General features: G+C 38.9%; 1 protein-coding gene across 1 annotated transcript; it reads left to right on the top strand.

The window, feature by feature from the left end:
* The first annotated feature begins 2,526 nt into the window (after positions 1–2,526).
* Positions 2,527–4,749, top strand: LOC114358281 (uncharacterized). Its single transcript, XM_028312197.1, has 4 exons — positions 2,527–2,586; positions 2,693–3,165; positions 3,943–4,182; positions 4,333–4,749. Exons 2-4 carry the CDS (start codon positions 3,067–3,069, stop codon positions 4,675–4,677), a joined length of 684 nt encoding a protein of 227 aa, XP_028167998.1. The 5' UTR covers positions 2,527–2,586; positions 2,693–3,066; the 3' UTR covers positions 4,678–4,749.
* Positions 4,750–14,035: the final 9,286 nt, after the last annotated feature.

Here is a 14,035-nt window from a genome sequence, read left to right as displayed (position 1 = left end):
TTGCATCATACCTATAATATCTCTCCGCCACTGCTACGATACAATTTCTGAGAAGCAGGTATTCATATTGATCATGAAAGAACTGGCGTTCCATAAATGTGTCACCGAAAAATAACAAGATCCGCAAGTTTATCAATTTCCTTCGAAATTATCTATCTAAATACCTATAACTCAAAGGTGACTGACTGACTGACTGTCATAGTGATCTATCAACGCACAGCCCAAACCACTGGACGGATCGGGCTGAAATTTGGCATGCAGGTAAGAAAGGATTTTACGAAACTCCACCCCTAAGGGGGTAAAACGGGATCCACACGTACGAAGTTGGGGGCGGCCGCTAGTCTCATAAAGGTGACAGATGCCCTTTTGAACAAACATGAACAATATGACTTTAATAGTCTCTACAACTACTTGGTAGTCAGTCTGCGAGCAATGGAAATCGATGGCTAGGATAAAATTCAGAACTAGGTCATTCGGCAAAGGCTAAATGGAAATAGTTTAAAAGCAAGATAAAGTGAGCAGAACCGATTTAAAGGTAAAGCCCGGTCTGTGAGCACGTAGAATTTTGTCCAATGACCCCAACCTACCGGTCCTTATTGCTCGCGCGACAGCAACATAATTACGCGCGAGCGGTAAGGATAGGTAGCTTGGGGTCATTGGACAAAATTCTACGTGCTCGCAGACCAGACTATAGAACCAGTTCTTGAATCGAGACAATGTCTTTCCAACATAAGGAAGGAGCTTATACTACTCAGGTACTAATTCTTCTTCTTGTCATGTTGACAGCAAGCCTAGACAGTGTCAACCCCAAACTCCGCTACAAGCCGCTGGCGTCGTCAGTAGCTAATTAACTGGATGGACCGACTAATATAAGATGGCTAAGCAAGCCTGCAGTACAGCAGTTGACTGAAATTGTGAGATAGGTATATCGTCTGTCATTTCATAGATAATACAATAAAACTTGTAGTAGCTCTACCAAAAGATAGAGAAGATTGCTCAGAGTATAAATGAGGTCAATATGCATTTTGCTAGTGTCGGTCAAAATTTGGCTGAAAAAATACCAATTTGCACTCGACTTGACTGCTCTTGCAAGGCACTCTTACGTAGTCGTACTTCACCTAGCAGTTCACTCGCAATAGCCCAGACTGATGATCTCGAAGTATTTCAGATTGTGGCCGGACTCAGGGATGGGTGCGCAGTCGGAGTTGACCAAATATCTACCACAGTCATAAAAAGATACGCGGGGTTACTGGCAGCTCCCATCGCCCACATCATTAACCTGGCCATTTCTAATGGCGTGTTTCCGAGTTCCCTCAAACTGGCACAAATTAAACCCATATACAAGAGCGGTGACAAGAGTTTAGTCGACAATTACAGACCCATAGCTATCTTACCATCTCTTTCCAAAATCATTGAGCGACTAATGAATAATAGGCTTGTCGCCTACCTTGAAAAATATGACCTTCTCTCTCCAGCACAATTTGGCTTCCGCAGAGGAAAGTCCACTAACGATGCGGTCCATGAACTTGTCCACTCCATCACCACTGCTCTTGACAATAGAAGAAANTTATCATTAATTCCGATTTACCAGAGAACTCTAAACTTTAAAATCGCTCCCCTGAAAAGTACGCAAAAATGACATGTCAAGTTATTCCCGCGCGGTACGGATATAGCCCTTAGAATCGCCTAAATTTTTCAGCCTTTTTTATGTATTTTTTTCTTTTCTTTTTTTTTTGAGATGTACATTATTAAAAAGTTGTATGTCTTTTACGTAATAACTATAATAATAAAAAGTAAAAACAAATTAAAAAGCCACCGTTTTGCATGTCAAAGGTTAACAGTTAGTANATGTAACTTTGCTACACCCTTACAGGGTCAATGTATGAATGCATGTATACCTGTATGTGCTGAATATGTTATTGCAAATGAATAAATAAATAAATAAATAAATAAATAAATAAATAAATAAATAAATAAATAAATAAATAAATACGTATAATTTGCACTGTTTTCTGTATCACAACACCACGACTCGACGCCATTTTTCTTGTTTTGATTAGCAGCGCCTCGTGTGGTAAGAAAAAGAACTAAATACTTCAATTTGCCGCGGCTATCAAATGTTTTGGCATATTATAAAGTGCCCAGGCAATTTACATTTTGCCTTCGGCATTTCATAGAGCAGCGAGCGTTTGTGAACTGACGACGCCGTTTGTAAAATGCGGAATCATACAATTTGCCTGCGACATATTTATAAGATCTATGGTCGTGAGCGTTTTTGAGGGCTATGTCAAATATTATTTTTAATGCAAAATAATCCTTGGAGATGAGCTTTTTTTCTTGCAAAATTATTGATCTTGAATTGTAGTAAAAATTATTAATCTAAGAGTAAATACAAATATTTGTAGGTATGTACAGTTTACAAGTTACTGTTCAGTAACACGAATTACCTACTTTTATGATAGGAATTAACCTGTGCATAATTAAGCCTAAGCTTGTTTTCAGTTGTTTGAATTAACAAACAAAACTACACTGATTTATCTTATCAATCCTCTATTAAAAGACTTTAAAACTAAAACGAAATGAAATGTAAATCACCATCATACTTTAGGACTTACAATCATATAAGTAAAAATGTAATACATATTATCTTAGCATGAAATAGGTTGATGACAATTTTTCAATATTGTTTCAGATGGAAGGGGACTTTTTATCAGAGAATTATATAAAATACAAAAACATGGGATTGTCGAAAGGACAAGATTTTTGTAATAGTTAAAAAAGATATTATTACACAACTGCTTCAAAGAGTGAACACTACAGAAAGGAGTTGTTACGGGAAAATATAGGCATTATTTGTTGTAAAATAACCAGAAACTCTTAAACAGACAGGTGCACTTTAAAGGGTGTTAAATTGTGCAATATTTAGACTTATCGTGTGCACTTCTTGATATCATGTTTATCAGTTGGAAGACTTTCATTTCAAATTGAGTGACAATAAGTGATATAAATAATTTTCAAACTGTTCAGTCACATCGACTGTTCGAGGTGTACATGTGGAATTCGTAAATGGCACCGCAGATCTCTAAAGTGGAAAGACAGCGGATAATTGCACTAAGACGAAGTGGGTGTAGAGTCAAAGAAATATGTGCCCAAACTGGAATAACGGTGAGTGATTTGTGTATTCAAATGTTTTTATTACAGAAAAACAGTGAACTATATAATACTTATAATCTTTTTGGTCCAATTAATGTGATTAAAAGAATGTGAAATTCTTTTTTTGCTTAAAAAGGTCATTGTTTGATAGACCCTGATATGATTGTTTTGTTTCTTCATTCTTTATGTATTGTGGCCTTCCTTTATTTTACTGATAATATAACAAAAATAAATGAGTTAAGTAACTGAGATAAGTCTGTTCTCAATTTAAAAATATCACCACTTTGGGACAACAGAATATTTGCTAGTGCGGAAAAAGTAGGTCTATTCCACTTTGAACACCTAGATTAGCTCACCCAGGTGTCCTTTGATCACCTACATAGCTAAGAAGTCCAATCCAGTCGGGTTAGGATGCACGCCGTGATAAAATCGTATCGACGATTTTAGGCGAGAAATCACAAATGTATAATCCTATCACGGCGCGCATCCTAGGCGTACAGGTGATCAAAGTGGTGGAACAGACCAAAAAACTATATTTATTAATTACTAGCTTTCCGCCCGCGGCTTCGCCCGCGTGGATTTTTGTCTGTCACAGAAAAACTTTATCGCGCGCGTCCCTGTTTCAAAAACCGGGATAAAAACTATCCTATGTTCTTTCCCGGGACTCAAACTATCTCTATGCCAAATTTCATCAAAATCGGTTGCGAGGTTTAAGCGGGAAAGCGTAACAGACAGACAGACAGAGTTACTTTCGCATTTATAATATTAGTTGGGATGCTTCTTTGCCAGCGTAAAACCGTCTACTTCTGGATCCGACGCTGGGAGGAAGAGGGCACGCTCGAGGCCAACCACCGGCAGCACTACGAGCGGGTCACTACAGAGGAGGAGGACGCCGCCATCGTCGCCGCGCACAACGCCGACCCGCGGCTCAGCACGCGAGTCTCCTCCGCCACCTACAAGGCGAGTGTGCGCACTAGGCGAGCCAGCAGCGTGGCGCACCAGGCGAGCCACCGGCGGCACTACGAGCGGGTCACTACAGAGGAGGGCTCAGCACGCGAGTCTCCTCCGCCACCTACAAGGCGAGTGTGCGCACTAGGCGAGCCACCGGCGGCGTGGCGCACTAGGCGAGCCACCGGCAGCGTGGCGCACTAGGCGAGCCACCGGCGGCACTACGAGAGGGTCACTACAGAGGAGGAGGACGCCGCCATCGTCGCCGCGCACGCCGCCGACCCGCGGCTCAGCACGCGAGTCTCCTCCGCCACCTACAAGGCGAGTGTGCGCACTAGGCGAGCCAGCAGCGTGGCGCACCAGGCGAGCCACCGGCGGCACTACGAGCGGGTCACTACAGAGGAGGGCTCAGCACGCGAGTCTCCTCCGCCACCTACAAGGCGAGTGTGCGCACTAGGCGAGCCAGCAGCGTGGCGCACCAGGCGAGCCACCGGCGGCACTACGAGCGGGTCACTACAGAGGAGGGCTCAGCACGCGAGTCTCCTCCGCCACCTACAAGGCGAGTGTGCGCACTAGGCGAGCCAGCAGCGTGGCGCACCAGGCGAGCCACCGGCGGCACTACGAGCGGGTCACTACAGAGGAGGGCTCAGCACGCGAGTCTCCTCCGCCACCTACAAGGCGAGTGTGCGCACTAGGCAAGCCAGCAGCGTGGCGCACTAGGCGAGCCACCGGCAGTGTGGCGCACTAGGCTAGCCACCGGCAGTGTGGCGCACTAGGCGAGCCCCCGGCAGTGTGGCGCACTAGGCGAGCCAGCGGCAGTGTGGGCACTAGATGAGCCACCGGCAGTGTGGGCTCTAGGCGAGCCACCGGCAGTGTGGGCACTAGGTGAGCCACCGGCAGTGTGGGCACTAGGCGAGCCACCGGCGGCACTACGAGCGAGGGAGTAGAGTAATGCGGAGCGATGTTGTGGACTGTTACTGTCTATAGAGGTGGAGGTGGGTAGCGGAGCGGAGAAATCACGCGGAGTGGAGTTGCAGACTATGTCCATAGACGCAGAGGCAGGTAGCGGAATAAGGCGGGTTTTAGAAAAGCGCTGACCGCTCGCTGATCGTCGGCGCTGACAGATCAATATATTGTATGTAATTGAAAGGAACGTTCTTGAGTGACGCTGATCGCTCGGCGCCGACGCTTCATACATTTAGGCTGTCAGCGCTGACGGTCAGCGTGCGTCAGCGTGACTCAAAAACCAGCCTAAATGAGAGAAGTATGAGTGAAGTTGTGGACCGTCTATCCAAGTTTCCAAAGATGCGGAGCTAGATACTGGAGCGGAAAAAGTATGCGGAGCGGAGTTGCGGACTGCGTTTTTCCCACAGTTTTTCCGTACGCATGCAGGGCCGCGATTTCGCGACCAGTCATTTGTTTTCCCAGTATTTCTACAACAACCGGTACTGCGCTGCCTGCATCAAGGTACTTCCCGCGACCTTCGCCAGATCGTCGGTCTACCTAGTGAGAAGCCGCCCTCACTACGTCTTCCAGCCCGTGAGCGACACTCGAGAACTTCTGCCCCAACGGCCATCATCTCTACGAGCTATGTGCCCCATCCACTGCCACTTGATTTTAGCAATTCTGAAAAGGAGGCTGACAATAGTGACTGATTTTCTTGCGCTTCTTCTTCTCAGCACTGGCCCATTTATTGTCCCGAAGCAGTGGTAGGGTTAATACAGGGACGTGTAAAAGTGCTTTTTAAAAGCCTATTTGCAAAAATAAATGAGTTTTTATGAGCTTTTTATGCGGGCAGATTTACGGACTGTGTCTGTCCAATAACTAGTATTATACAGGGTGTCCCGTAATGTAACGTCAAGCCGAAACTGGGTGTTGAGGCATGTTGTGCTGGNATGTAACTTTGCTACACCCTTACAGGGTCAATGTATGAATGCATGTATACCTGTATGTGCTGAATATGTTATTGCAAATGAATAAATAAATAAATAAATAAATAAATAAATAAATAATAGAACGCGGGTTCATCCCAGCGGGGATCGAACCCGCGTTCATCGGATGACGACCCTTTTACCGTTCGGCTATCGTGGCTTTTAGAAATGGATTTATTTTATGTCTTACAGGCTAATTATAGAAACTAACTGGGTGACAATGTCACGTGGCTTTAGGATCGCCTTTTGTAACCTGTTACAAATTGAAAGTAAAAGGCAGTAAAAAGTTAATCTACTCTTATTAAATGCCTGACATTCCTTGTACGCAAGCTTCATTGTTTCCTTTTCTTAGAATTGACCTTATTATAGAGTTAGTTACATTAAAATTGCTGGCGCTATGTGCTAGTTAACTCAAGCCAGCCTCTTAAGATGACAGTTCTTTCTTCGTGGAGAAAATTGTTGGGGCAGTCATTGTTCTTTGCTTGTTGTTTGATTTCCTCTAACGATGTTAATTAAAATAAACTACTTATCAGTTTCATCTAATTTTAAGAATCATGAGAGATTAAGTACTTCTAGCACCACGTAGACAAACAAATCGATACTTCGAATTCGATGCTAATATTATAAAGAAGAATTTGTAAGTTGAACGCGTCAATCTCAGGAAGTACTAATCCGAATTTAAAATATTGTTGTTTTCCGATAGTCCATTTATCGAGAAAGGCTAGCAACAAAACCTTAGAAAAAAAATTATGGTTAACTATCTTGGTCAATAATAGGTAACCTTAATGCAAATGACTCTACAAGGACTTGCATGCAACTAAGTGGGGTTGTTACAATAATCTGAAGAAATCAGTTAAGGTTCATCTGATAGGGCAAATGCAAGTTAAATGTTTAATGCATGATTTTATTTATAAGATAATTTTTAAATCCCCACTATCTCTTTACATCATAATCCGCCAAAATCCACTTCTAGGCTTAGGTGTCCCGCAAGGCACTTCACTGAGCCCGATTCTTTATTCTTTTTCAACCGCCACCAGTCACTTTGCAAGTCAATTTATCGAAGTATGTATTCGATATACGAGGTCTCCACTCTATTTTAACGTCATACGTATCGTCGATGGCAATTCTCGATACACTTTGTTAGACGAATTCATCAAGGCTATACGTTTCCGATCGATACTCGTTTATTATGCACCGTTCTCGATTATTATCGGCGTACTATGAGGATACAGAATGGTAGTAATCATAGAGCTGTATTGTTGTTTAATTTTCCTGATAAAAATTGTAATTAATACTGAGGTTCAAATTTAGTTTTTCATGTTTGTAATTTATGTTGAAAATTCTCATCATCAGATTATTTTCTGTGACGACTTTGTGATCTAATTGTAAGAGAATTCGACTACCCTCATTTATAAAATGTCCTGGGTTTGATTCACAGATGTAATAAAGCAATTGCAAAGTCAATATGCTCCTAGTTTGGTTTGGATCAATTTCATCCATCAAGAAAGAATATTTATTTTAAATTTCGTAATTTAAGATTCAATTACCTACGATGTTTCATCAAGTCTGGTCAACATGGTTGTTCTTGGTAGCGTTTACCAACAATAAAAGAATAAGTATCATTATTTAACAACTTTATCAAATATCCGCATAAGTTTGAAAATAAATAGTCCAACAAAACAGTTTTATCAGCGCAAAGTTATCAAAGGGATGAAGTACAACAATAATAGTGTCAGCGACAGCCGAAAAGATAAATACTATCTACTTCCTGATAACAGCGTTGAATTATAACTGTTTTGATTTACAATCTCCCAAATTGTTGATAACAGTGTTATTGTGGCAAAAAATGAAAATATGACCTTGAGTTGAACAGCTGAATAATATCCGAATATTTTTGCCAGCACGTAGACAATTCGTAATTTTGGAAGCACGTGTAAGTATTTATAAGACGTTTTATCATCATCATCGTAAACTTTTTGCAGCCTTAGGACGTCCACTGCTGAACATAGGCGTCCCCCAATGATTTCCTTAATGACCTTTATGATGTCGTACTTATAAGACGTTTCACTAGTTTAACTAAGTAAGTTCAAAATTATCAAACAGTGTTTCTTCTGATCTAGGTTTTTTTTTATCTAGTAACAGTTGTACCTACTAGGTTCAAATGCGTAGGTACATGATAAGTCATGTAGCTTAGCTGAGTTTCCCCCACCTCTTTTCAGCACCAGTTTTCTACTAAAGTGGTTGTAGTATAGGACAGGCTATACTATTTCAGGAAATTGTATAACTTTCCTGAGAAGGACCTATAATATCACATAATAATAATAAGTACCTACTCCTATATTAAGTAGTTCATTACTAATAAATAATTTGAAATTCAACGGTTTCAAAACCCAAGATTGTTGTCGTCAAGATTGATGATGACAATATTACTTGGGTCAAAGGTTACTTAAAAGCTAAAGGAATGTAGCACTTACTCACTCACTCATCACGAAATCTCAGAAACTACAAGTGCTAGGAGTTTCAAATTTTGCATGGGGGTTCCTTTTAGAACGTAGGTGCTCACGAGATTTTGCAAAATTCAACCCCTAAGGGGGTAAAACGGGATCCACGAGTATGTACTAAATCGCGGACGTGCGCGGGCGGCCGCTAATTAATAATATAATTTCAAAATACTAGCCCAATTTTAAATTGGAGCATATTTTCAATACAATGAGCTAACAATAGCACCTAATCTTATCGGTCTATTGTATTAATATTATCTACACTAATATTATAAACAGATTTGTTTGTTTGTATTGAATAGGCTCCAAAACTACTGGACTGATTGGAAAAATTCTTTCACGACTAGAATCCTACTTTCGGATGAACATAGGCGGTACGACGTTCGCCGCGTCAGCTAGTCAACAAATAAAACCTCTGTTCGGATTCTTAAAGATACTCGTAGCTCTTCCAATAATCACCTAATGATAATTATACACTCACGCCCGTATTCACAAACGATGCTTGCTTAAGTGAAGCAGCAAATTAAACGCACAGCGTTGAATAGAGCTCTGTGTCTGTGTGTGATTGGTTCGTGTGTCACCCTGTGCGTCCACGCGCACTGTGAGACCTCATAGTACTGTTTTTGAATACGAGCGTCAGTCTTTTTCAAGCCTACTGAAAACACTGATGGTCTCTACTATCCTGGATTAAAACCTGGATTCAAGTACCTAGGCCATAGTGCTCAAAATATCTTTCTTGCATTTGGTTCCCGAATCTTTATGGTATTTTTAATGCGCAAATTCGTAGTAGGTATTTAAATTACGGGTATCACAGCAGGAGGTATGTAAATTATTTCCGCAGCTAAACACACATGTAATAACTAGTTATTTAATAATAAATGAAACTGAATAATAAGTAGGCGCCTTACGCAATTGATAAGCGTGTAATTTACATACAAAACCTAGGTATTAAAATTAGGTATTCGACTTAGTTAATCTATGCACTCGTTTTGTACTTACTTTTAGACTAACGTTTTATGATTACGCGTACATTCAATACCTACAGATAAGCGAATAAAAATTCAGAGCAATGTATTGTAGGTAATAAATAATGTATAAAATGTAATAGTATAATGATTTATTATCACAGTGATATGGAGTTCGGCATATTATATCATTCTGAACATAGCTATTTTGTGAAGTTACCATAGTTTTTGTGCTAGCGTACCTACTTTTTTAAAATAATTGAATACCTATGAACATTTAAAATAGGATCTGTATAGTAGTTTTGCATGTCGTTGGTTATTTTATCGGATATTATTTATCATTAGGTTTTAGTCCAATATTTTCTGTATATTTTCCTTCCCGTTAGTTTGGTTTGGATAAAAATATCCAGTTATTTTTTACAATCCATCTATTTTATCAATTTCACTTTCATCTATTTTCTACATAGTACTCGTAGTTTCTACATGCTGAGCCAAGGGTTAAGGAAACCCTTAACATACAAAACTTGCACAAAAAACCAGTGTGAAGTGTGACCACACAATAGCTTTATAGCTTCTTTCTTTTTTAAACATCTGTTGAAGTAGTTGGTTCTGCGGAAAAATAATCCATAAGTCTTAGTGGCAATACAGCCTAGTTTTGCAAATAACCGGATGGAGAGGAAAAAAGTTATGTTTTGAACTTTGGACGTTTTATAACGCGGCACGGTCCAGCGGACTTTATCGCACGTCCTGGGGTTACTGACTTTTGCCATTATTACTAATTTTGCATTATTTACTGATAAAAATTGAATAAGGAAATTTAAATATGTACTTATTTTAAAATTGCTTAATTGCAATTTTAATAATACTGCTTCACAGCGTTAGGACTTAGGTCTATATTTCACCGGGACACCATGGCGGCGCAACCAGTCGCCGGCTACCAACAAAATGTATACAGCTCTATAGAGAGCTACTCACCTGGTGTCCGTTTGGTTGCGCAAAGCTGCATACATTTTGTTGGTAGCGGCGACTGGTTGCGCCGCCATGGAGTCCCGATGAAATATCCGTACCGCGCGGGAATAACTTGACATCTCGACCTGCACTTTTTTTTTTTTATTAGCTTAAACGTTTCCTCTACCTTATACCCTTCTGGTATAAAAAACTCAACTCGAAATACCCAAAAATACTTGAAATACAGCTCTTGTTCATAAGTAAATATCTCTAATTTAAGCNGACAGTGGTGACTGAGTTTGTTGCGGCGCTTCTTCTCAGCACTTGCCAAATGTTGGTCTCGAAGCGCTGGTAGGGTAAAAAGATTATGAGACATGTAGAGGCTCCTTAAGAGCAAAATGACGATTTGTAAGAACTATTTATTAGTCCAAACAAATAAAGAAATTTTGACTTTTTTGAACTAATTGGCGTTTTTTAATATACCACTTAACTGCTAATGGTTTCTTGTATCTTACTTGAAACTATTTTTCCTCGTTCATATTTTTTGCAATCTAAAAATTACACAGACAATAATCGTGTTAGGTATAAAATGCAATGTTTAACCAATTTTGATTTTATCTTCGTATTATTGTTCATTTTGTTTTTGGAAGGCCATTGCCTAATTTTGGGGCAAACAATTGCTTATTTATCGAACTCGTAAAAGAGGATAAATATTTTTCAACAATTAACTATAGTTATTTTTATCGAAATATCCTTTGCGTGACTCGTCCACAGGCGGGCCTTATAACCAGTTAGGCAGTACCTTCCTGGCAAACAAAAACTGATAAAAATCTATGTCTAGTTTAAGACGTAGTATCTAAAAATAAATGAGAGACCTACACACTACATATAAATGAAGTAAGTAGTAGGTAGTACTAATTTTAGGAGTCTTATAAACAGACTTTTGCCAGTTTATTTAGTATCTAGGCCAGATCCACATTTTGATAACACTTTTCAATATTTAGTTAACCCGGAATCGATCTTATCACTTGAAACTATAATACGCTTAACATTCTTAATTTTTTTTTAATTAAATTAAAGAAAACTTTTTAAACAAGTAAGTAGTTAAATATTTATATTCATAATTATTTTTTTCTTTGCTGAATACCTACAAAACTTCAAATTAATTAAAAAAATAAAAATAATAAATTGGTTTACTCGTAAGTCAACGTACCTATTTATGTGAATGAAAAAATGGAAAACTAATGAAAACAAGTTTAAAATTTTCCCATAAGGGTTATTTAAATACTTCTCATAATTGCCATAGCTCTCAAGACACATGGCAAGTGCAAAAGAAGCGCAACAAACTAGTAGGTAGCCTTCAACAAACAAAAACATACCTCTCCCGCCACTGAAATTTCGCGGTATTTTTTCCCTCCTCTCCGTACTCCTACTGAATCTCCGCTCCAACCTTTTCTGGTGGTATATCGTGAACACTGTAAAAAATACCACAAGGGACGTGTACACGATAAAACAATTGTTTTCTAGAGTCCACACAGTCAGCGACACGACGTTCATGTTTTTAATTTCGCGATCTATTAGTAAACACGCGCGCGCGCGACCATGCCTAGCCGCGGACTGGCTGGATTGTTTGTAGTTTTGTACTCAGCTTTACCGGCCTGTATCATGTGATAATCCTCTATTTTGAACTCTATTTGAAAGTAGTAAGACGCTTAAGAGCTTTTGGTTTTTCCAAAAAACTTGTAGACTATGCTATTCTTCGAAACGGCTTCGCGAGCCTTGACTTTACGAAAATAATTGATGCAAAAAAATAATGCGGTGTATAAATATCTCACTAGCTGGGAGGTGCGGAGTTTTGCTGTTACTTGAAGGATTTTGAACTTTGTGACACTGTATTTAGAGTATTCTAGAGTGGAGAATTTCTGGTTAATTATCAAACGCCTTCCGCCTTTCTTTCATGAAGTATCTAGTAATTTTATAATGGGCAGTAACTGCGTGCAGGGTAGCGAGTATGAAGGTATACTCAAGCTAATGTTGCGTATCGATCAATACTATTATTATAACTAAGTACATCTTCATTCAGCAGAATTGACTGCTTGACTATGTTTAGAATTGGAGTTTTTAAAATCGATGGTTAGATTATTGTTATAGTTTTCATGGTTGCACAAACTGTGCAGGTATCAATCAATGAATAAAACTAATAATAAAACTACGCAGTTTCTCTTAGACTAAGACAAAACTCATCATTTGGATTTAATAATTTTAATATTAATAGTTAGTTAAATATTAACTCTGTACTTGAAGATGCCGAGTGAAGCCGCTTCTGTTCTGGTCTGATCATCATTTTCCATCAGGTTTCTCGTTGTACTGTTAAATAACCTAAATAAATAACCTTGGACATTTTACACTGCGCTTCTAGTCCCAACCAAACTAAGCGAAGCTTGTACTATGGGTACTAGACAACGGATATAAACATACTTAAATACTTTTTTTTTGTAAATACATAGGTACATATACATAGAATACACCCAGTCCAATACAAACAAATATGTTCATGCACACAAATGTTTGTACTGTGTGGGAATCGAACCCGCTTATTATTTACGTGTCCGTACTTTTACACGTTACAAAAATTATTGACAAAAAAGTCGGGGCGATTAGAAATGATAGGGGTAGGTTAGTGGTAATTTTCAATTTGCTTAGCAATCCCTTAAAAGTTCGGAAAAAAAACATCTAAAAGCGAACAACGCCATCTTTTGTTTCTTAGAGTAAACTCAAATTCAGCTACAGTGCTGCCACAATAACGTTAATTTTTTTCAGCTGTTAGAAAACAATACGAAAAGGAAAAAAGAAAATCTTAAAAATATACAGGCTGTCCCTATAAGTATGGATCAAACAAAAAGATTGATTCTACTGTGCAAATGCAAAAACTTTCCTACAGGAACAATATCCTAATTCTCAAAATATATTGACGTTCCCATACTAATTGGTTAATACTGAAGACAATTTATGTATGAAAAAGTTAATTTTATTCAGAAAATTTGAGCTTCCTTCTCTTGGGGAAAGTTGCTTCATTGGACCCATAGAATCAATCCTTTTTGTTCGATCCATACTTAGTGGAACAACCTGTATGCGCGTCTATTAACCACCTTCCAACTCCATCATCATACCATCTCCATGACATCATTATTTAATTGTCATCCAAGTATTATAATTAGTTTAATTAGTGAAACATTTTTGGTGTCATTTTCTTGATTATGTTTTAAACCTGTCAAAGCAATTGAAGTGCCGCATAATACACACCTAAGTACATAATTAATTGCTTAGTAGATAGGTGTAGTAAAAATATGTAATTGTAAATTAATTACCTTTCGAATCATATTCAATCAATTAATGTTACTGCTTGCTATTGCTATAAACGTTTAATAAGAATGCGGACTTGTTAATCTATGCATTACATAACTGAGTCAGCTGAGCAAAAACTGATTTAGTTCTTACATTACTTACAGAGTTAATTTGCAGGCTTCTTATAGCATGCTTAATATAAAGCGTCCGTTTGAGTGAAACCTTTTTTTTTTCTTTGTTTGAA

This window comes from Ostrinia furnacalis, unplaced genomic scaffold (genome assembly GCF_004193835.3).
Source record: "Ostrinia furnacalis isolate ACB-3 unplaced genomic scaffold, ASM419383v2 OfSCF3832, whole genome shotgun sequence".
NCBI classification, from domain to species: Eukaryota; Metazoa; Arthropoda; class Insecta; order Lepidoptera; family Crambidae; genus Ostrinia; species Ostrinia furnacalis.
Note: the sequence above shows the minus strand (reverse complement) of the source record. Positions and strands in the feature narration are given on the sequence as shown.